We start from the raw sequence: 25,019 nt of genomic DNA, 5'->3' as shown, positions 1-25,019 counted from the left end.
TTTTAGATATTTTAGCAATCTACCTAAAATTATTTTTGAGTGGGAAAGTAGTCGATGTTATTTTTAATAGTTACTAAAACGATTACATTTCACAAAGAAGGAAACTAAAGCTCAGCATCTATAAATCACCTCCTGAAGTTCACATAATTAGTAAATGGCAGGAACCAAGATTCAATCCAAGGCCTATCTCTCAGTTTTTCCAGAATACCAGGCTACTTCTTCAAGCAAAGGAAGAAGAACAAAGGTTCCTATGAGACAAGAAGTGTCATTGGAGATGTGGTTCCTGTGTTCTCTAAGAGCCCACAGAAGGTGAGACCACCTTCTGCAAGAGTGATCAGGGAAGGCTGGAGCTCAAAGGACGGAAAACAGTCAGAGAGAGAGGAGGGAATGACAATGAGCAAAACCGTGGAAATACATAAAAAATATGACCAGGAAATACTGTAGTATGTCTGCCTTACATTGTTCCTTGTTGCACATAGCAGACTCTGAATAGAGAGAACGATGGAAATAAAGCATAAGATATAGATTTGAGAGACAAGTGGAGATTGTTAACTCTAGTCTTAGAAATCTGGACTTAATTTGGTAAGTAGTAGGGAGTCGTGGAAAATTTTTAGCAGGATTCCCTAGGTAGGGTTCCCTAGAACCAGAGGCTGAAAAAGTCATATATGGAAGATGCTCTCTTAATTGAACCTTTTCAGAGAGTGAGGGAAGCAGGAGAAGACGAGGGAAGAAGATGGGCAAAGATACGGGTTCAGCTGGAGTCTACTCCCAGTCTGATCCCAGAGGGAGCTCTAGAATGTGAATGACAACTCAGAGCCTTACGCCAGCCAATCGCTGGCTGAGGGCCAACCCAGGCATCTCTTGGCAGGATGGCTCCCATTGGATTGAAGCAATCCTCAGAAGAAGGGTGAGTCTATAACCATCCAACACTCACAGCAGTTGAAGACTGGGTCACACTGCCCTGGTGAAGGGTAACTGAGCAGGCACCAGCCATGTCTACTACATGGCATTTTGAAGGATGAATTGGAATGGCAGGAGCCTGAAGAATTAGACACAGATATGAAAGGTAATATTATCTGAACTTGCATAGTGTTTATATAGGCAAAATAATGGATTCCCAAAGATGTCCATGTCCCAGTCCCCAAACCTGTGAACATGTTCCATTCCATGGCAAAAGGGACTTGATTAAGGTTAAAGATGTTAAAATGAGATTGTGCAGCTTAGCCAGGTGGTCGCACCCTAATCACATGATTCCACAAAAGTGGCGAGCCTTTCTGCAGTTAGAGAGATGACAAGCTGCCACTTTTGAAGGTGGAGGAAAGGGGCCACGCACCAGGGAAGGGAGCAGCCTCTAGAAGCTGGAAGGGCAAGGAAACAGACATCCTCTGGACCTTCAGGAAGGAGTGCAGCCCTTGACAGCTTGATTTTAGCCCAAGGAGACTCATGTTGAACTTCTTCACTACACAACCGTAAGATAATAAATTTGTGTTGTTTGAATTTGTTACAGCAGCAACAGAAAATCAATGCACTGACTAAGCAAAGGGAAAGGAAAAGACTAATGAATAAGAAAATGATAGAATAGCCACAATATTTTTTAAAAAAAAAACCTTAAAAATAACATCAGCCTCTGGTTTATTTTATTTTTCCATTTTAAATAGAATTACTAACTTTTATTATCTTTATCAGAATTCATAAAATAACTTTAAAAGTCACAGAAAAAAGAACCTCAATGAAATTATAATTGAATTAGAATATGATAGTGGAAGATCAGTATTTTATTAAGTTTAAGAAAAACAGATCTTTAATGATTAGAATATGATAGTGGAAGATCAGTATTTTATTAAGGTTAAGAAAAACAGATCTTTAATGAAGCCTCAAAATTGTTAATGGAAGATTAAAAGGAAGAAGCTGTATTGATTTTTATTATTAGATTAAAGGTGTCAGGTCAACACAAATTGTCAATCATTCTGTTTCACTGTTGTTTTAAGTACCTGCCTGAGATTCACATTTTCTTACTGAGGAAAATGCAGGACCGTGAGCTTCACGGCCAGCAGAGGGCAGCATGGGGCAGGCCCGCCCTCTCATCCAAGGAAGCTTTCCAGGCAGGCAAAGGATGGTGGCTAGGTCTCTGGAAGCCTGAGTTTCCTTGGTAATAGTGGTACTCTTGAAAATCAGGTGTGAGAGTGGGAATGAGTTTTTTGCACTGAAATAAATATTTCTTTCAAGAAAAGCTTATTTATGAAAATTGTTGGCATCTTCCTCAATAAAAAGGAAAAATAATAAATGTGCAATAAATTTTAGCAGTTTCCATGAAGTCTTCAAAAACAGGAACATTAGGTAAGTAATGAAAATCAGCAGTGTCATGCAACTTAGTTAAAGGGAAACTCCCCTGAGCTAGTGCTTAGAAGAGAGGGTGAGAAGGGGAAGCTGTGTCCTGAGGATGACATTTAACCAAGTGTCAGGGCATCCACAATTCTATCCAGCGAGGGTGAAATCCATTTTCAGTTCAAAGAACAATTAGTACATTCGTTAGCTCACCAAAAAAGGTGTAGACACCAACCTGGCTGCAAATCGGAGCCCAGAAAAGAGAAGGACAAAAGTCAAATAGAGTCACACAAGCCAATTTACGGCTCAGGCAACCAGGGCTTTGCAGAATATATTGGAAGGCGCAAATGAACCTAGAAATAGTGATGGTTATGTCTTTGCAGTTAAAAGGAATATAGAATGTAACTGCAACAGTGGGGATTTTTAATTTCTGCAAATTGTAAGGAAGTTCATGATATAAGAAGGAGACCAGCTGGGCTGAAGACAAGGAGGGACAGAAGGAGGGAGACTAGAAAGGCAGGACGAAGCCAGGAGACCACACCTGCCACTTATTCTACTTGCTATTGTATACAGTCACCATCTAGCTTCACATGGACATACTACAGATACAAATTAAAATAATTTTAAAATATTACAATGGTTTATCACAGGGAATTCATATTTAAGAGTATATTCATCAATTTTATTTATTTATTTAGTGAATCAGAAATGTATTTTTACAGTACAAAGTTCAAAAGGTATATTCCTATTTGGAATACAAGAATATTAAATTTATTTTTATAAAAATAATATAATTATTATATTATAGTTTATTTTAAAATGTCATGATTTAGATGATCTCATTTCTTGTGCAATATTTTCTTTCTACCTATATAACTAGACACCAAGCCAAATTTCGATATTTTTTCTGTTTAGAGAGATATCTAGACCAATGTTCACCAAATACTGATGGCTGTTTCAGGAGCTTCTCACTTTTCCAATTACATATCTGCTGCAAGAGGTTTTTTTTCAGCCAAAACAACATATCACAACAGATCCAATGCAGAAGCAGATATGGAAATCCAGCAGTTTTAAATTAAGCCAGACATTAAAGATTTTTTTTAATGCAAATAATGTAACTTTCTCACTAACACCTTATTTTGGAAAATAAAGCATCTTTCATAAAATGTTACTTTTATTAATGTAATGGTTTTATCACTATTTTTTAAATGAATGAACATGTAAAAAAATTTCAGTTTTAATTTCTAACGTAGTAAATATTGATAGATATAATCTATATAAATCAAAGATTTTGGGGTCCTCTATAATTTTTAAGAGTGTAAAGCCATCTTAATATCAAAAGTGAGAACTTCTATCCCAAGGATTCCTAAATGTGTAACTCTAAATGAAATCTCTCTCATGAGCAGCAACTCATATAAACGTGTTTAACACACAACTCAAAATAAATAACTAAAACGAAAATCTCTTGATGCTATCTCAACCTGCCAAATTTGCTCCTTCCCTAGTTTTTCCAATTTAGGTAAATGGCACCAAGTTCATGTAGTTGCTCATCCTCCAAACCTAGGAATCATCATTGACTGATTTCTTCTACAACCCCCCACATCCAGTCCATTAGCAAGTTCTGTTGACACAACCATTAAAATATAGTCCTATTCATCTCATTTCTCATCACCTTCACAACTATCACCCCAGTGCAAGGCACCTTCGTGTTCTCTTGGCATCATGGAATTTAGAAGAAAAAAACAACAAAAAACTTACTGAGTTTGGTTTCCAAAGGGTAGCTATAGTAAAGTACAAGTGTCTTCCATATCATCATCATCACCATCATACAGATACAAGCAGAAACCAAATAGTTTACATAATATAACATTAGTTTTCATTTTTTAATACAATGATTCAGTGACTCAGTTTTCCCTAACCAAATTCTAAAAGCCTTAACTCAAAAGAGTAGGTGATATTATATATTTCATGCAATAACTTTCACAAAAGAATCTAAGCATATAACTTTGGAAGTTTTAAAATGGTATCATCACATAAATTACATTTGAACATTTTACATTTCAGAAACTTTTTCATTTAGAGAGTAGATTAAAATGTAACTTCTGTATCTTTTTGATTAGATGTATAGTTCAACTTACCTTATCGAGTTCATCTGAAATTGCAATACCTGGGAGTGAAAAGAGATTTATAAAAAAGTTTTAGAAGCAATCTTCAATAACCTAATGTTAAAAACAAAAACAAAGTTCTATTTGCAAAACTAGCACATTTTCCATTCTATTTTTTCTTTTGATTAGTGTTTCAAAATAATGTGGCACATACTGTCTACTAAAGAAAACAAATTAGGAATTTAATTCAACTATGACAGCATGAACTGCTGAAACAACGCAAATGATGCAACAAAAACAAAACAAGTACCACACCACTTGTAGGTTGTTAAATACAGAACAAATTTGCAAAAACAATTGTAGAGATGTCCTTATGTTGTAATGACAATCAAATACAACTTAGCCTGTTCTAATTTTGTTCTTTCTTAAGAATTGATTTAGACTTCTAGAGTGATAAAATATTACGGCAGAATGGTGGCTTGAGATTAGTGATTTTAATTCCCTTATCTTACAGGTGAGGAGCAGACTAGAGAGCTTAAGAAATTTGTCCCACGTTCTCTTAGATTGACAGCTCTTTGAGCCAATGGGTAAATGACTCCTCTTCACAAATTCCCTTTCTCAACATCCACACATTCCTCACTGTACATCAGTCTAATTTCTGTCTTTAGCATGCCTCCAAAATTGTTCAAAGTCAGTAACGTAAAAAATTTTAGTCTTTAATTTATTTTCCTGTGAAGACAGATATTGTTAGCCCCACTCTCTTTCTTGAAATGCTGTCCATCTCTTCTATTCTCCTTCTTTGTCTCCTTCACGGGAATCCTCTTCTTTGGGAAGAGGAAGTCCTTTCCTGAAATGCTAAAGTTTTTTTGCTGAGCTGTCTTTTCTCTTCACTTGACATACTTCACCTAGTAATCTAACCCACACCATTGACATTTTTATTTCCCTATATGGTGATGACCAGCAAATCTTTACCACAGGCACAGGCTTTCTTCCTGAGCTAGTCGCTAAATCCCTGTATGCATTTCAATCTCATCAAGTCAAGCTAAAGACATCATCCTCCCATCATCTCACTTCCCCCTTTGTTTGAAGCATGGTGTGCCTAGGGCTGAACACGCGCACTAAGGCCGGGCATTGGAGCAGGTGCGGCCAGCAGTCAGGTTTGGGGCATGGGGCTAAGGGAAGCTGGTGTCAAACCCCATCGTGGGATGGGCCAAGAGACAACGAAACGTCTAAAATTTGAAGTTCAGGAGAACACAGAGAAAATAAAAACAGGTTAAAGCTAAAGTTCAGCAGACTATAAAGTACAAGAAAGAATGAGCTAAGCTGGGAAAGAGAACCTGACACTAGTCTCAAGAAAATAAGGGGCCGGCCTGGTGGCGCAGCAGTTAAGTTCACACGTTCCGCTTCTTGGTGGCCCGGGGTTCGCTGGTTCGGATCCCGGGTGCAGACATGGCACCGCTTGGCATGCCATGCTGCAGTAGGCGTCCCACATATAAAGCAGAGGAAGATGAGCATGGATGTTAGCTCAGGGCCAGTCTTCCTCAGCAAAAAGCGGAGGATTGGCAGTAGTTAGCACAGGGCTAATATTCCTCAAAAAAAAAAAGAAAGAAAAAAGCCTGAGTAAAGATCCCCTTGTAGAGACTATGCATACAGGTACTTTTCCAGTTCCTACATCATCTCCCATACCGCTAACCTAACGAATCAATTACACACAAAGCAGAAAAAATATGCCCTACTTCATCTCAGTAAGCAGCACCATTCTTCTCCTTGTAGATAAAACCAAAACACAGGTGTATTCAACAGGCATTCTTCATACCAATACTCTATGAAATTCTTTTTTGGCTAAAGTTATTAATAACTAAGAATTTTTCTGTGCCACTATATTAAAAAACAGCCTCGCCGCCACTTCAGGGATTTTGGGTGACCTAAATTTAACAATTATTCAAGGACTTGCTGTATTATGAAGGCAGCTCCTTCGAACAATTCAAGGAGAGAAGCCTTCATGAAGGCGGACATCGCAGCTGGGCAGTATCACCACTGAGTGTGTATGGTGGAGAATTCTGGGATCTAACGGTACCACAGTAGGGCAGCATACGTGAAACAGACATGAGATCCCAAACCTTTGTGGGCAATTAGAAATGCTTCTGAAGGCCTAGCACAAGCCACACATTTTTTAATGTTTGGGTTTAAAAAATACATTGAATTATAAATGGTCACTTGGAATAACTCAGATTTCAAGATAAGGCAGGAATTTTACAGAGTACCAAATGACTTATGTCACAGTCAACAGTAGATTCAAAATACTTATTTCAGTTTATAAAAGCCAAATAAACATTTTAAATGCTTATATTTAAATTTAACACAATACTATAAAAATGTTCCTCTCCAATATGAATTCAAGATTAAAACTGGATATATTGTTTAAAAATAAATATTTAAAAGACAATCGATTTTAAAAGAGCGAGAGAAAAAAGACATATATAAAACAAAATTCTCTTTCTAATCCAAAGTCACAAAACTTAGATATCTGGAATTAAATAACCCATGACTCAACTGTCTGGGATTTCTGAAACTCTCTTGTTTTGTTTGTTTGTTTGTTTGTTTGTTTTGTTGGGTTTCTTTTTTTTTGAGGAAGATCAGCCCTGAGCTAACATATGCTGCCAATCCCCCTCTTTTTGCTGAGGAAGACTGGCCCTGAGCTAACATCTGTGCCCATCTTCCTCTACTTTATATGTGGGACGCCTGCCACAGCATGGCTTGACAAGCGGTGCCATGTCCGCACCTGGGATCCGAACCAGCGAATCCCGGTCTGCTGAGTCAGAATGTGTGCACTTAACCACTGCGCCACCGGGCCGGCCACCTCTATTGTTTTTTTTCCAACTTTCTGCATTAATGCCATTGGCCCTGCAAAAAGAGCTTTCTTGTTCAATTTTGAGAAAGCTATCAGTTGATCTTGGAATTTCTTTACACCTTGGATTTATGAATCCATAATTCATAAAGATCGCAGTAATACTTAACCTATCTAGAAGGTAGCCAGAAACTACCAAGTAAAAGGCCCTTGAATAGTCAAAATGTACACAGTACTTGCACACCACTCACGAGCTAGCTCCTTGGATCCTCTTTCCACCACCCCTCATTCTCAATTTTAGCAAGCATCAGGAGCTGTTTGACAGGGGCAGAAAATTTTTTCCAATGGAAAATGGAGATGAAGAGAAAAGTTGCTATGAAGACATACTAAAGTACTAAGAAGTGATAGGTACCAGAATAAAACTCAAATTAGCTAAATGGGAAACTTGATTTGGGGAAGGAATTATGCTCTAACTGTTCCAGGTGTTTGGTCTTACATATTTTGTTCAGATACCCGTTATTAGATTTTCTTTCTCTTTCTGTTTTGTGAGGAAGACTGGCCCTGAGCTAACATCTGTTGCCAATCTTCCTCCTTTTGCTTGAGGAAGATTGTCACTGAGCTAACATTTGTGCCAATCTTCCTTGATTCTTTTGTATGTGGGATGCTGCCACAGCATGGGTTGGCGAGCAGTGCACAGGTCTGTGCCTGAGATGTAAATGTGTGAACCCCAGGCCACCAAAACTGAGTGCATGAACTCAACCACCATGTCACCAGGCCAGCCCCTATATTTTTTAACATTTACATATTTTGATGATTTTGCCTAAGTAATTATCTAAATAAATCTCCACTCTACTATATACAATTCTTTCAGCTCTCTATTACCAATGTCAAATTGCCTAGGGTATTTTTTACTTTTTGTTATTTCATTTTTAATCAAAGCTTAAACTCATTAAAAGCAGCTGAAAGAATTTTACAGAAACGCTTCTTTACAGAAGGATGAAGCTTTAATGAGAACCATTTATACTGAGTAGCCAGGATATTTCTCCTAGCACCTAGCAGAACATCCAAAGCTATTCCCTGAGAGGAGATTAACAGTTTTTAAGCATTTCATTAACTCTTAAAAGTCATCATAATTCAGTATTTTTAATTTATAGACATTGAGGAGCCACCGTGAACAGAAAATGTAGTGGGTCCTACAGTATGTTGTGAGGTGAGAAGGGCCAGGATCTGACGGTGGGACTCTTGCTGCATTCTGGAACGCATGGTCTTCCTAAAGGCCAAATCATATCTTAAAGGAAATAGAGGCCTATGACAGAAGCCAAAGAGGTTTGGCTTTGGGTGGCAATGGTGTTCGACTATAGAAGTAGGCTGCCTGAAGAAATTAGGGAAACAAGTTCCTTCAGAAACCAAGCTTCTTAGCTAGATAAGGAGGCAAGGGCTCCCACAGGCATATCAGAGGTGGCTTTCTGACTCTGCTGCAGGGAAAACCTGTCTGGATGGCTTCTACCTGTGCCCTTCAACTTATGGGCCTTTCCATTTATTCCTGTCTCCAGAGAGGTCTCAGTGGCATCAGGAATTGATTCCAAAACACAGTTTCTCACATTCCCAAATGTGAGTTGTGCTCTATCAAAAAACAAGAGCTATACCCTTCACCAAGATTTCCATCTTCCTGGGCATCAGCTTAGCCCTAAAGTTAGAATCAGACTGTCACCACAAGAAACAGAAGTAGAAACTTTTCAAGACTCTTTTAAAGCTTAGTCAGTCTAATTCATTTCATGAGAGTAGGTCAAAATTCATAGGGTATGAAACAGAACGAGCTATTTCTCCAAAATCTGTTTCCCTACTGGAAAAACTCCCAATGATATTAGAACATAGAGACAGACTCCCCCAGCTCTTCTTTTTTTTCAATTGTGAAATAATAAACACAGACAGAAACAGAGTATACAACATGGAAATATTCGTTTTGTGCCGGAGCTGGCCCAAACTGGAAGAACCAATTCTGCACATCGCTTCCCAGGTCTGCACATTTCTTCCCAGCTCCTCATTCAGTAATATCCTATCGGTAGCTTGAAATAAGCCATGGTAGGAATATTTACCATATGGAAATTGGCAAATGCTACAAATTAGGGCTTATTTTTAGATCAGGGTGTGAGCACATCACTGAGTATAATGAATAACACTAAAGCAAATATAAGTATCACACAAATCAACAAATAGAACACTGCTGATAGCCCAGACCTACCCCTGACCATCTGTCAATAAAAACACTCTTTAGCCAGGCTGCTGACCACTTTTAGAGCACAGAGAATTCCTGCCACGAATTGAGGGAATCTGTCTTCAATTGGTTACCCTAGAACAAAAGACAGCAACATTTTCTGTAAAGGGCTAAATAGTAAATATGTTAGGCTTTGCAAGTTACATATGGTCTGTGTCATATTCAAATATTTCTTCCTCTTTTTTAAACAACTCTTTAAAAATGTAAAAAACATGCTTGGTTCATGGGCCACAAAAACAGGTCACAGGCTAAATTTGGCTCACGGGTCAGAGTCTGCTGACCTTTGCTATAGAAGCACATGCTGATTTTTATCCTTGACTAATTGACTCTTTCATTCTTCAAAGAAGACTTCCAAACCTTGATCGTTTTCAGCAGGCCCCTCCTCATTTCCTCCTCTTGCTCACCACAAAGGACCTCAACTCTAAATATCCCGAAAAATGTGAAACTATCAGATTTGAAGTCCCTGAACGTCCTAACCCATCCTCCCCCACAAACAAGCCATTTATATTGTTCTCTCCAGTCCCAGAGGATGATGTGTTCCTTCTCCTAGGCAGAATAATTTCCACAGCTACTTTCTTGACTCCATCCCCATCCGCCTTCCCTGGTATTTGCTCCAACTATTATCTTCTCTCTCTCCTGAATCTGCAAGTTCTTTCTTTTGGTTTCCTCTGATCACACTAAAAACTATTATATATATACACAGACACACACAATGTTCTCTCTCTCTCTCACTTTCTCTCTCTCTTATGCACAGTCACACACACACACACACACACGAAACTAAAGGAAACCAAACCAAAATGACAAAAAATCCAACTAACACTTCTTACCTGCCCCTACTAACTACTGTTCTCTTTCACATCTTCCCTTTTCATCAAAACTTTTAAAAGTGTCTAGACTCCTTGTCTCTCTTCTTTACTGTCCATTTACTCTTCCGTCCACTGCTTATCAGCTTCTGCTTCCACTGTTCTCTAAAAACTGTCGCTTAAAAAGTAACTATACACCAACTGATTATCAAATCAAATGGAGCCTTTTCTATTACAAAAAGATACTTTTTAAATTTCATTTTATCAAATCAATACATGTTCATCACAGAAAAAAAGAGGAAATATAACAAGAGGAAAAAGGAAAAGAAGCCTCCACTCAAGTAATAACAACTTGTGAATTCTTCCAAATAATTTTGTTTATATAGATAGACATACATATAAATGGCATATACCTATCTATAGATATATAAAACAAAACTGAAACTAAAATATGCATTTTGTTGTCTGCTTTTTATATAAAGCATATATTCACTACATTTTATATTAATAAATATTTTATACAACATCATTTTAATGGCTATACATTGTACCACTGTATGAATGAACCATAACTTCTTTGATCATTTCTCCAATGAAAGATACTTAATTTCCAACTTGTCACCATTTTAAATCCCACTGCAGTAAACAGTGGACACACAGCTTACAGACAGTTGCACACCCACTAGATGTATTTCCATCTTTTTCTTACAGAAGTTATGCGCCACTTTGGACATCTTGATTTTTGGAAATGTTTTCCTTCCTTGATTTTTATGAAAACATTCTATCTTGGTTTTCATCCTACCTCTTTGAAAATTCCTTTTCAGTCTCCTTAACTAGGTTACTTTTCTACCTGTATCTCAAATATTGATGTGGTACATGCGTGTGTGTGTATGTGTGGCTCCCTTTCCCTATACTAAAGATTCCCTGGTCCATATCCCTAAACAAACTTCTTCTCCAAATTGCCAACTTCTATATATATACTCGACTGCCAAGAACAGAGGCGAGCTATCTACACCATATGGATGTCCCAAAGGTTTCTGAGACTCCTCTGCCCTAAAACCCTCCTGAATTCTTATCTCGGGTAGAGGCAGCACCCAGACATCTCAATCATAAATAAAACCAGAAAATAAAACAAATGAGTGCACCTTCTCTCTTAATCTCATTCTTCCTTAATATCCATCAGTGAGTCTTAATCACACAATCTATGTTTCTTAAAACTGTTCCTTCTTTTCCATCCCATGGTTCCTGCTTATTTCAGGCTTGCTTCATCCTGTCTTTGCCTTGAGGCATGGACCACATCAACTCTACCCTCCACGCTGTGCCAGATGCCACACAGCATCATGACCTGCTTATAAGATGCCTGTAGCATAGGGGCCCCTACCCCCTGACTTCCCTGCTCCCTACACTTCGATCTTCATTGCCTTTATCACTTGCTTCACCCTTTATGCTTCAACAATACAATATTTCCCTCTTTCTTTAAAATACCTTCTTACACACACACTTCTCTCTCTGCCAGGAACATCCCTTCCCATGACACATCTTCATTCTCCTTTTACCTTAGAATTACCTTTTTACCCTTCTAGAGTCTATTTAGATATATTCTCCATCAAGTTGGCCTAAAGGCCCCTTGTTGAAGGTTCTTCTACATTCCCATAGGTCTCTTAAAACACCTTTTACAAGGCATTGAAATTCTGCTTTTCATCCCTATCTCCCCTATTAAAAGATAAACTTGAGGTCTGGGTGCACATGTTAATCATCTTATATTTCCACATAAACGTCTGAAGACTAAATAAATGAATGTGGGAATGAATGAACAATGAACTGCCATATCACCTGCTTCTATTTTCGCTCACAGGCTGTTATTGTCTAACTCCTCAGGTTGTTCATCAGACAAGACTTTTTGGGTATGTTCATGAATGATGAACTAAAAAAGTCATTTGTTATTTTTTCTTGACTAAGTCCAGATTGCTATTATCAGTCACAGAGCATAAATATCTGTCCTCTCTTCTTCCAACAGCTGGGCTCTTTTCCTTGCAAAAGCTACAATCAGTGTTTCCACATGAGCTGCAGTCTGTAAACCAATGTCTGGATGGACCAACGATACTCATCCTATCACTGCCTCGCTTCAGAGAAAATTGCCAAAAGCAGCAAAAGCATTAGGCTCAGAAAACACTGGAAGTCTTGCTACTCTGGGACTAGGACCTTGCTAAAAGCAAAGGGTTGAGTTGATCAATGTCATATAGTAGGTCTTTAGCTTTTAGTTTTTTTATTTATTTACCGACTTATTTACCAATCTACTTATTTTTAAGCATAATGCCTTCAATAGATAAGCCACAGTTAAAGCCAAAGATCCCAGCAAAGGAATCAAATCTACAAACGCCAAAATGCATATAATCTAATATTAGAGGTCCACACTTACAGAAGCAGAAGGTGGATCTGCAGTGAAGAAAGAGTGAGGGCAGGGTCTCAGAGAAGATGGATCAGGAAGAAATGGAACCAGAAGTAGTGCACACCCAGCAAATCATGACTGAGTTACATGCTAATAACTGCGCTATGGTCTGGAGAGACCAGGTGCGGGGTGGCCCTGCCCACAGGAAGCTCAAAGTCCAGAGAGAAGACAGTAAAGCAGATAATAGAAGATAAGTATGTTCAGAAAAAAAATATAAAAGCACAATAAGAGGGGCACCAAATCCAGTCGAGAGGAGGACAGCAACAGAGAAATCATCTTGGAGGAAGTGGTATTTGAGCTGAGGCTAATGGAGGAGGAGGATTTTGCTTGGGGAAAATGGGAGTGGTGGAGGGAAGCAGGGATGAGAATTCAGGGCCCGAGGACAGCATAAGCAAATACATGAAATAGAGGAACATCGGTGACTGTGAAAAACTACCATATTGCTGTTATATAAACGGTCTGATGATAAGTCATGAGAGATGATACTGGAGACATGATTAAGGGCCAGATCGTGGAAGTTTTAAGGAGCCACTGAATCTCTGAAAGTGTCAGGTTTTCACTTTAGATCCATCATGCTGATTGCAGCGAGGGCTGATCGTAGAAACAGAGAAGAAAGTGAAGAGTGTAGGCAAGACTGGTTATTCATTCCTCAAACTATTTCCATATTTCTCCTGGGCACATAAGCTAGACTACATTTCCCAGCCTCCCTTGCAGTTAATTGTGGAATGTGGGCAGATGTGATGAGCTACACTTCCACCTCTAGGCATTAGAAACCTCTCCCATGATCCTCTACTGTCTCTTTCGGCCTTTGGAGGACCCTTGGAAGTCATGTGTTGAAGATAGTCGAATAACAGGACAGAAGCAGCCTGTATTCCTGGCACACTACATCGAGCTATTCCCTGAGTGAGAAAACACTTGCATTGTATGAAGTCACAGAGGTTTTGGCCATGAGACTCCCCTAACATAACGTTATGGCAAACCAGCCAGCCACAAGCTCAATAAGGGCAGTGACTGCACCTGTTTTTTCTGTCATGGGGCAGGAATGAAATGGAACATGTTAAATGGATAAACCAATGATCTGGTCGGTGTTGTAGAGAGTATGAACTAGGTGGTAATAATATGGGTGGAGAAGAGTCAGATCCAAGACACATTTTAGAGGGAAAATGAGCAAGATCTGGTAACTAATTAGTATGAACAGCAAGGGAAAGAGAGGAGTCTAGAAGGCCTCCAGTCTGGGTAAATTGGTAAGCGATGGTGCCATCATCTGAGACAGAGCATGCAGAAGAAAGGTTATGTTTGAAGAGGGAGTATGATCTACTTAGATATGTTGAGTTTAGCATGGCAGTGGGATAGCCAAGTGGAGATAAGCTTTAGGCATTTTGTTTATAAAAGCATAAAAAGTCTGGATGGGAAATACTTATTTGAGTTAGTCGCATAGGGGTGACAATCAAAACTATGAGAGAGGATGAGGCTAGACAGAGAGCATTTGAAAGGACAGAAGCAAAGGATGAAATGGAAAAACAGCATTTACAGCAGTAAGGAAGAAAGAGGAGCGCCAGAATGAAACCTTCAGGAAATGATATCCAGGCATCCAAAGAGGCTCAAGTGAGGGCGGGTCCCAGAAACCAGGAGATCAGAGAGTTTGAAGAAAGACAGAGTAATGAACGGTGTTAAAACTACCGGAGCAATTTTGTAAGATGAAGGCTGGGAAAGTGTTCATTCAGTTTGACAATTGGGATTCAACAGGTGACGATAGTGAGCAAAGTTTCAGTAGAATGAAGGTGCAATAACACAACCACACTGAGGAGTGAAAGGAAGATGAGCACGTGGAGACAAGCAGCATTAACTACTCTTTTTGAAAATTTGGATGAAAGAGGAAGAAGGAATTCTGATGCCATCTGGAGGTAACTCAAATTCAAAAGAGTTTTTGTGTGGGTGTGTTTTTTACGTTAGGTAGAGCTGTGGTGTCCAATATGACAGCCACTCATTAGGTGGCTACTGAACATTTGAAATGTAGCTAGTCCAAATTGAGATGTGCTGTAAATTAAAATTCACAGCAGACTCTGAAGACTTAGTATGAAAAAAAAGAATATAAAATATCACAATAATAATTTTTATATGGAATACAAATCACGCTGACAATAATTTGGATATAATGGGTGAAATAAAATATTTTATTAAAATTAATTTCACAGCCTTCTTTTTTGTAATGTGCCTGTTTGAAAATATAAAATCACACATATGGCTCACATTACATTTCCACTGGGCAGTGCTTAGCTGCAGCATGTCATAGGCTATTAGGGATAAATAGTAATAACATCTGTGGTAGGCAGAATTCAGCCACACTCTCGTGTAATCCTCTCTCTTTGAGTCTTTATGGGCCCACTGCACATGAAAGGATATCACTCTCTTGATTTGGTTAATAACCAGTTGCCTGAGTAAATCAGAAGGGAGAGTATCTGGGTGGCCCTGACCTAATGAAGTGAGCCCTTTAAAAGAAGGTGAAGCTTCAGAGAGATGCTGCCCAGTGGCCTGAAGGAAGCAGTAGTAAACTACTGTTGTGAGAGGAGGAGGCCACAAGGCAAGGACCTGAGAATGACTCCAGTTTCTAGGAGCAACCCCCAGCCAACAGCCAACGAGAAAACAGGGATCTTAGCGCTACCACAAGGAGGACTGAATTTGGCCAATGACTTGCATGAGCTTGGGAGATGACCCCACGCCTCAGGTAAGACTGTAGCCACAGCCAACATTTGAATTTCAGCGTGCCGAGACCCTGAGCAGAGGACTCAGCTAACCACACCCATCATCCTGAGCCACGAAAACTATAAGATAGAAAATTTGTATTTTTTAAAGCTGCTAAGTTTGTGGTTGTTACACAGTAATAGAAATCTAACATAATATCTAACATTTAACTAGCACTTATTACATACCAGGTACCATATTAAGCACTTTAGACACATCATCTCATTTGATTTTCACAAAAACCCTAAGAAGTAGGTACCATCATTATTTTAATTTTACAGTAAAGGTAACTGAGACACAGAGGGGTTAAAAATTTTTTCCCAAGGTCACAAAGCTAATAATTGATGGAAGTGGAATTAGAAAGATTTGTACATACAAAAAAGACAAAATAATTAATTGAATCAGATCTCAGAGGAGTGGGCAGGATATGAGATCAAGCCCATAGGTGGACAGATGGCCATAAACAAGAGAAAGCCCTTCTCCTCTGAGGGAGAGGGAAGGGTAGAGAGAACAGATTCAATCACCTAAGTTCTTCTATGGAGCTGGAGGCAGGCATTTGCTAGGACAGTGCGGCAGGGATTGAGTGGGGCTTTGCAGATTATTATGTGGGTTTTTCGTAGCTGCAGAAAGGGTAGAGAGAGGAAGGGACTGACCAAGAGTAATTAACAGAGTTGAAAACCATGAATTTGCAGGGTAGCGTTCAGCTTTACCACGTCATTTTCCCCTGGGGCCTTCAGGTTTATTGGTGAAGAAGAGCTAAAGACTGCAGCACTTAGTCAAGGATGGGAATTTTACATGGAGAAAGACAGAAGGATGGAAATAAGAGTGAACAAGGATACTGGTAAAACTGGCCCATATTTCAGTCTGGGCAGGGGAGGAGCGAGACCAGAAGGAGAGAGAAAGATGAACAGAATGAAGGACCAATATACTGGAGGTACTCCAATACAGCGAGGGTTCCAGTGCGGGAATAACAGAGTGAGGATAAGAAAGAGCTAGAAAGAATACAAGCAGGTGACACCACAGTCTACAAGCCTTGAGTACAATTTAACTTTGGAATATGAATGATAGATTACTAATATAAAGAACTGTGAAAATTGGAGAGATTCTTTATGGTAATCTGGTGTAAATTCCTTCATTTCCTCAGAAGAGGAAACTGAGGAATGAGGCCAAATGATATATATTCAAAACGGGAAGCAGGTGAGAGGCAGAGCAGGACCCAGATGATCTTTCAGCCTAGAACTCTTCCCATGACAGCACTTGTGCCTATTTTATGTGATACACATTGTAGTCTTTTAAAAGGACCTAACTAAGACAGTATAGAGTACACATAATATTCAAAAATTGACACTTTAAAAAATGTGTACCTAACGTTGATTGAATTCACACTTGGACTGCAAGCTCAGACACATGTAGGGTGTGTGTGGGAGGGAGTGTATGTGGTGTGCTTGTGTGTGTGAAGTACAGTTAAATGAGACGTTATCCAACAGAGAATAATTCAGAATGACATAATAAATGTCTAATAAAACTGTACCACTTGCTATCAGGCTCTGAAAAAGTTTTCTAAAATTATTGATTAGTTATTTATAGATACATATATTTATTCCCACAAAAGATTGCAGGGAGCAAAATTATTTATTTTGATGGGTACTAGACCATTCTAAAGCAATAATTACTAATAATGCTACCTCAGATGTCTATAGAAGCACAAATCCCCGGAGACACTTTGTCAGGTTTCAGAATGTCATTACCAATGCCATTGGTAGAGAGTGGAAGTATGAAAATGCAGATAGAAAAGGCAATGTCAAGGTCTCTTAACAAATTTGCTCCTTCTACATGTTATTTCTTGAAGAACCTATTGAACACATTTAATCTGGTAAGTATAGCATTTTCAAACCCAAGAAAAATCAGTGTGAGTTAGCTTTGGGATATATATTTCATTCTCTTTATATAGAGAGAGAGAGGGGAGAAAGAGAGAGAGAGAGATAAGTGCTTATATCCATATTCACATTCATATCCATATCTACATATATGTTCGTATGCATATCTAAATATTAGATAAACAGAAATAAGACCACCCACAAGCAAATAAGCGTAGGCCCTGGTATTTTGGAGGTGGTCAGAAGCCTGTATTTCCTTCTCTTTATTAAAGAAGAATTGCAATGAATAAAGGAATGAAAGAAACAGAAAATATCCCTTAGAAAACCACAGTAATTCTTGTTTCAGGCAAGATCCACCAACGGATGCTGAAATTAATGGGTGAAAATTTGAAAAGAAGCAGGATATTTTCAAAGTCTTAAAGTATCTCTCCCAAGGTATTTGTTAACTACAAAGGGCAAAGTATTAACTTTACAGTGGACAAACCTGACAGACACCACCTTAACCAACCGATTCAGGTTAATATCACCAGTAATGAGCTCACGGGCCCCAATATGAGAAGGACACTGCCCTAAGGCTCTTCAGTCTCAGCCACTAGAAGAGATACATTATTCAGAGACGTGAAGGTCCTGCAACTTTGCAATTCCCCTATTCAAAAACAATTTTTCTCACTACTTCAAAGTCAGACGGAAGCAAATACCTGAAGGAATGGGCATGGCCCTAGGCTTCTGAAATGAGAAAAGCTATTGAATGAAAAAAGTTCGGAAATGCTGCAAAGGGAGGGAGGCAGGCACCAAAACCCCGCTACGTCTACCACGTGGCCACCTCATATCACCAGTGTCACTACAAGTCACTCTAGCACGTCCACCTTTACAGAGAGTCACAGCATGAAGAGTGACACAGTTCATGACTGATCTTAAGATAAAGAATTACACTGAAAGGTTTGCAAAAAGCCAGAAAAAGCTCATGGTACAGTGTTACTGAAAGAAAAACCCTGGTGGCAAACTGGAGAGAATATGTAGTCTTTCTTGCTATTCTTTGAGCCCTGTCTAGAGAGAGTCTGCATAAGCTGAGAGCTGTAGAGCTGAGATCATTCTATCAGTTAAGGGATGTAAATGACATTTTGCTGTCAATCTCAACTAAATAACAAATACTTCTAAAATATGTCACATCTTTTAGAAAGTACAACTAACATAAAGCAAAAACCAATCTTGCCAGAGAGAACTCTATCAGGGACTATATGAAAATTAGAAGATCACTAAGAACTTTCAACTTTTCCTACCAATAGCTATGGCACTGGAGAGAAAGGTCCACAATAATGAGACATTGAATATTCCTTTTGACCATACCTAGAGGAAAGAGTCCATTCCCTATGTCTTTCCAGTAAATAAAAAAATGGGTAATAAAGTTACCATCAGATTAGAGAAAGAATTACCAATCTGATGCTACTACAAGAGTTGAATAGGATCACATAAGAATGAATGACACCCTGGTTCAGGATGATGGAAGAACTAAGTTTGCAATTACATAGTTGAACTCTGGGCAGCTAGACTGCTAAAGAAACATCAGTAAATGGTAAAGCTGTATTTCTATTGATTTACACTGACCATCTCCGATGAAGTGATAACTTAGTAGATAAGCACATCTTGGGCCTAAGACAAGAAGTTAATATTAAAGCTCAGATAGCGAAAATCACAGAAACTCAAGTCATTCCAAGAACGTAGCATTTTGTTTGGGAAGAAATTTTTAAAAAGTTAAAGGAAGAAAAGAGGAATCTCTCCCTAAATGACCTACTGCTCCCCCACCCCCACATAAACTCCACCACTACTGTCACAAAAAATAGAGTCCCTTAAAACCAGCAAGTGAAGCTAAAAGCAACCCTCCCTCATATACACAGAAGCTGAACACCACACCTTATTCCAGCCGGGCTGCAGACTCAACCAGTGGCTTCTCTGGCCCTAATTTTGTCGCAAGAGTAATGTCCCATATCTGCCTCTCTTCTACTCTCCGGACCAAGGACTGCCCTCTGCCATTTTCGTTTCTCCAGACTTCCATGCAAGAATCAAATGAGCCCCCTGCTATGGCCTCCACTGGCTTCTGATCACAGGACTCAGTTGCAAGGTTCTACCAAACCCAGGTTTTCTTGGGACAGAATATAGCTAGAACCTTGACACGTCTGCTACAGATGCGGGCAAGTGCATAACTGAAAGGCAGTCAAATTTATTTATTAAAAACTTTTATGGGCAGGCCAAATACTTTCTTACAAATTAATAATGATATAACAAGTGTTTGCAGGTAGCTGTCATATTTTAAAGGACAAAAATTGACTAATATTATATTTGAAGATCTGTGTAATAATTGGGCATATTCTTCCTTTTTTTAAGAAAAGAAATTTAAAAGAAAGCCATCTTTCTTTTAACTCATGTTATTGAATAAATGGAGAGGCTGTAAAGAGCCACAGGTTCTGCCCAGAGGGGTAAGATTTATACATATTAATATAAGCTTTTTCCATATCAATAGGATAAGGCTCTTTTCAAGAACATAGTATAGCAATAAGCTAAAACTCACTTTATCATTGTTTACTACAAAAGTAAATCGAGTCAAAAGCAAGGCTTTCTTGAATCCCAATTGGAGAGTTTCTACTAATGGCAAAATTATAAGATGCTATCACAAGGCAGCTTAACTTCTGAGAAAGGCTCTTTGCACAAAAGTCTAAAAAAGGCTCTAGTGAATTATGAATGGAGAGGTATGAAAAAACTAAATCTCTCTCTATATATATATACATATATATAATTATAATACAACAAAATACAATATGTAAAAATGTATAACTACAATATAATATATAAATACACATGTATGTGTGTGTATATATATCTTCTCCCAAAATATACCAAGGGATAATTTTAACTTTGATACAAATTATGAAACTACTAAAACTATGCTATCTAAAAAAGCAGACAGATCCCAAATATAATCCACTAGAATTTGCTAGTGTTATGTTTCCTATTTCAGAAATTTTTAATATTCCATGGCACCAAAAGAGAAGTTTAGTGAGGTCATGGCATTAATGTGCTTCTAAAGGCACCTAATTTTCAAAAATAGGGAGATGTGGAAGCACAAGAGAAAGAGAGGAATACTTTGAACTCAATACTAAAACCATAAAGTATATATGCATGTCTACTAATTAAAGTGCATTTATCAAATCAAAATATTTGATTGCCTACTCTCATGACAATAACATTGAAAAGCTTTTACTTGAAATATCTCATTTTAAACCTTCACACCCACCAAAAGAAGGAGGCATAATGATGGCTTCCTGCTTTGGAGATGAGAGGACCAAGGCTCACGGAGGCTAAATAATTTACCTCCTTAAGTTAAATAATAAATAATTAAAATAATTTAATAAATTAAATAATTTATTCACTTCATATGTAGCCAAGAAAAACCTCTAACCTAGGCCCTTTGATTACAGAATTATTGATTTTACAAAAAGGCACCTTACAAGGCACTGTGCTGGGCTCTGAAAGGATTCTAAGAATCTGGCCCAGTTACAATCCTTAAGAAGTTTAGAGACACCAAAAACTCATAGAGGTAATAGGTATGTGTACTAATTAGGATGACACAAAACAACAAGGTTCAAAAGAGAAGAATGAATAAGATATCATTAGGTGTGCATTTGACGTGGGTAACAGAGACCAGACACCACGTAGAGAGAGTGGAGCCAAACAGCCATGGTGTGTATGGGGTCCGGGGTCTACAACTCCTCCTACTCTATATAACCAGTCTTCCAATGAATTTGTAATATGCAAACTCAATCCTCATTTCCAATCTCATGGCCTTAGAGCTCCTCAACCTCTCACAGAATTATAATGAGGCTGTTGGAAATGGGTTGCCGGCAATAGTAATGAATGGGTTCCTGGCAAAAGTAATGAATGTTTCTACTTTAATATTGGTTAGGAATTTCAATTATAATCAAGTAAATGAACTTACTTCGAGAGAGATTCTCAAGGGCTTTTCCCAGCTTCTTGCTCTCTTGAAGGATGTGGTTCAATTCATCAAAATCACGGCTTTCTGGTTTAGTCCGCCAGTTCCACTTAGGATGGTCTACTGACCTTGGCACTATGTTTAAAAAAAATTATTACTTCATAAGCATGCTACATAATGATAAAAACTTACTAATCATTATTATGTGAAGGATTCTATCAAGATCAATGTACAGAATAAAAATGTTTATCTTGAAAACAGTTTTCCTATGAGCAAACAGAGGGGAAGTTATAAAGCTGGGTTTTAAGAAGTGTTTTAACTGAAAAAGTAAAGGGAAGTGTGACAGTGTTGATAGAAAAAATAAAATTCAGGTACTTATTTAAAACTAATAATTTCTATAACTTAGGGAAAAACACAAGCAAAGTATATTTTGCATTATGTTTCAGCAGCTTAAAAATTACTAACTTCTTCAGAAATTAGTACATATTTTTAAGATATTCTTGCTGTCTTCCGGTAAAACATGAAAAACTGAATATATGTATTCACCTTCACTTCCCCCCAAATTCCCACTAAAATTACATTGCAGTAAAGGGATTTTTTTTTGGTCAAAGAATTAGTTGAACAAGGAGAGAAGAAATTATTAGGCAAGAAATAGCAACATATTTTTTGAAAGATGCAAAATAGATTGATGATTAGTAACTGGAGTTAGCAAGGTAGAGAACACTGAAACCTACGTCCCTAAAGAGAGAGATGCCAAAACTCCTGACATTTCATATCACTTAACCTTTAAAGCATCACTCAAGGAGGATCAAGGCCAAAGTAAGAAGGCTATAAGAACTTAACTGTTTTTCAGATTGAAAATGTCCTTTAAATGTCCAATTCAAGGCATATTATCACAAAATTTTAAAGCAGTGGTAATAAAGAAAATATCTAAAAAGCTTTCTGAGACAAAAATAGCAAATCACATTGCTATCAGACTTCTCAATAGTAATGCTTGGCCCCACAAGACATGGGAGAAATTCCTTCAAAATTACAACTGAAGATTACTTCTAACTTAGATTTTTATACCCAACTAAGGAACCAATAAGATAATTATAAAGCCTCAAAAACGTATCTTGCAAGCACTCTTTTTCAGAAAGCTCCTTGTGGAGGTGCTCCACCAAAATGAAGAAGTAAACCAAAAAATGGAAAGACATGGAATTCAGGAACCAGGTGGTACTCCCCAAGAAAGAGGAAAAGGGAACCCTCAGGATGACAGTGAAGGATGGTCCCAAAAGACAGCTGAGAAAAAGGTTAAATCAAGGAGCTAAGAATGAAGCAAGAGGACAGAAGGCTACAGGAGAGAGGTTTATAAAATTTTTTTAATGAAATAAAGTATCTGTGTCTAGGCTATTGTAAATAACGCTGCTATGAACAACAGGGAACAGATATTTTTTTGAGTTAGTGTCTTCATTTCCTTTGGATATACTTCCAGAAGTGAAATTGCTGGATCATATGGTAGTTTTATTTTTAATTTTTTGAGGATCCTCCACACTGTTTTCCATAGTGGCTGCACAAATTTACAATCCCACCAACAGTGCACAAGGTTCTCTTTTCTCCACCTCCACACCAGTATTTGTTTCTCTTTGTCTTTTTGATAACAGCCATTCTAAGAGGAATGAGGTGATATCTCATTGTGGTTTTAATTTGCATATCCCTAATGACTAGCGATGTTGAGCGTTTCCTCACGTACCTGTTGACCTTTCATATATCTTCTTTAAACAAATGTCTACTCAACTCGTTTGCCCATTTTTTAAAACAGTTATTTGTTTTTTTTTGCTATTGAGTTGTATGAGTTCTTTATATATTTTGGATATCAATCTCTCATCAGATACATGGTCTGCAAATATTTTTTCCCATTCCATAGGCTGTCTTTTCACTTTGCTGATGGTTTCTTTTGCTGGGAAGAAGCTTTTTAGTTTGATGTGTTCCCACCTGTTAATTTTTTATTTTGTAGCTATTTCATCAGTATATTCTTTTTTTTGCTCTCTCAATCCTTCCAACACCCATGCAAGGAATAATCTGCATTAAATTGCCTATATTTGAAATGCCTAGAGTAATGTCAGTTTTCCTGACTGGTCCATGAGATCGCACATCACATCTGTGAATAAAGTCATAGTAACATCAATGCAGACTATACTATTCAACCAATATTCGAAATAACTGCAGGCTTGTACTGTGAGGATGAGATGGGGCTGAGGTATAAGGCACAAAGTCATAGAAGGAGGTCAAGAGATAATGCCTCAAATTTAAAAAGCAAAGGGAACTGTGTATGTTGTATGTTTAGATACGTAGACATATGCACAAAAAATGAACATGTAAAAGAATTAAAAGTGGTTCCACATTAGAAACAGAACAGGGGAGAGCAAAGGACACTACTGCTTTGGAGTACTGCTTTACTTTTAAACCATATACATTTTTTATTTGATAAAAATAAAATAAAATAGTTTTAAAATATTTACATGGTAAGCGTACAGGAAATAGAGTCTCAGACTATTGAAATATCTCTTCCACCTTTTTAAAAAGTAATCTGGCAATATCTATTTAATAAAAAATATGCTGACCCTTCAAGGTGTTTTGTAAGTCATCATAAAGAAATGAAAACACCTGTACCTATGTATATACGTACAATTTGTTTTTAGCAGAAAGTCCAAGATATTTACTTATTTATTTCAGCAAATAGTTTGTGGTGGCAAAATTCTGGGATTAATCTAAATGACCTTCAACAAGGAGACAAATAGATTATGGCATATTCACACTATGCTATAGTTTGCAGTTACTAAGAATTGTAACTTAGATCTCAGCTTATTAGCATGGAGATATATCCACAACGCAAGAACAAGTTGCTTAAGAATGTGTAAAGTTTAAAGCCGGCTTTAAAGCAAATCAACCCATGCATATTTTATATGCTAGTTTGTACAAGGAAAGGATGTAAAAAGAAGCAAACTATTTCAAAGGATGTGAAAAGATACAAATTATTTCTGCACAAGTAGAAGGGACTGAAGAGAGACTATCTTTCTACATGTCTGTATTTTTTTACTTGTCAAAATGAGCAAATATTACTTCTAGAATTTAAATCTAAAATTTAAAAACATAGAACGCAGCTTCTTCCTCTGTGTTTCCTTGTTAATACACTCCAGGATGGAGATATCAGCTAACATCAATGCACTGGTGTGCAAGCAGCGGAGAGTGGACACCGTGATCATGATCAACGGTTCTAGAAAACACCTCCAGGCATACTGCTATTACCTGACAGGTCATGCCCCAGGGAATCCCTAGGGACAAGCCCAGCTATAGGGGAGAGAAACTCAGAAGAGGAAGCAGATAAAACTACATCTGGACCAGATCCCTCAAAACATTGGTTGGCACTTTTATTAACCTTCTTTGAATAATTTCTCTAATCTGCATCACTGTACTATCTAATTTTCCTGGAAATTACAATATACTATGAAAATTATTCTCTTTTTTTAATTTAAAAAAATAAGAGCATAGATTAAAAAAAAATCAGTTGATTGGTCAACATCCTCAGAAGACCACCAGACATGGTCCAGCTGTCCATCATCTGAGC

The 25,019-nt window shown here is 37.9% G+C and overlaps 1 protein-coding gene across 1 annotated transcript in view; it reads right to left on the bottom strand.

Annotated features, from left to right (window-relative positions):
- C16H8orf34 (chromosome 16 C8orf34 homolog) overlaps nucleotides 1–25,019 on the bottom strand; it is a 371,062-nt gene that overhangs the window by 254,985 nt on the left and 91,058 nt on the right. The window contains exons 4-5 of the mRNA XM_046642279.1: nucleotides 21,419–21,547; nucleotides 4,464–4,492 (exon numbers count right to left, since the gene is read on the bottom strand). Of these exons, the coding sequence (XP_046498235.1) occupies nucleotides 4,464–4,492; nucleotides 21,419–21,547 (158 nt within the window). The remainder of the gene's footprint in view (nucleotides 1–4,463; nucleotides 4,493–21,418; nucleotides 21,548–25,019) is intronic.

Source organism: Equus quagga, chromosome 16 (assembly GCF_021613505.1).
Source record: "Equus quagga isolate Etosha38 chromosome 16, UCLA_HA_Equagga_1.0, whole genome shotgun sequence".
Lineage (NCBI taxonomy): Eukaryota > Metazoa > Chordata > Mammalia > Perissodactyla > Equidae > Equus > Equus quagga.
Note: the sequence above shows the minus strand (reverse complement) of the source record. Positions and strands in the feature narration are given on the sequence as shown.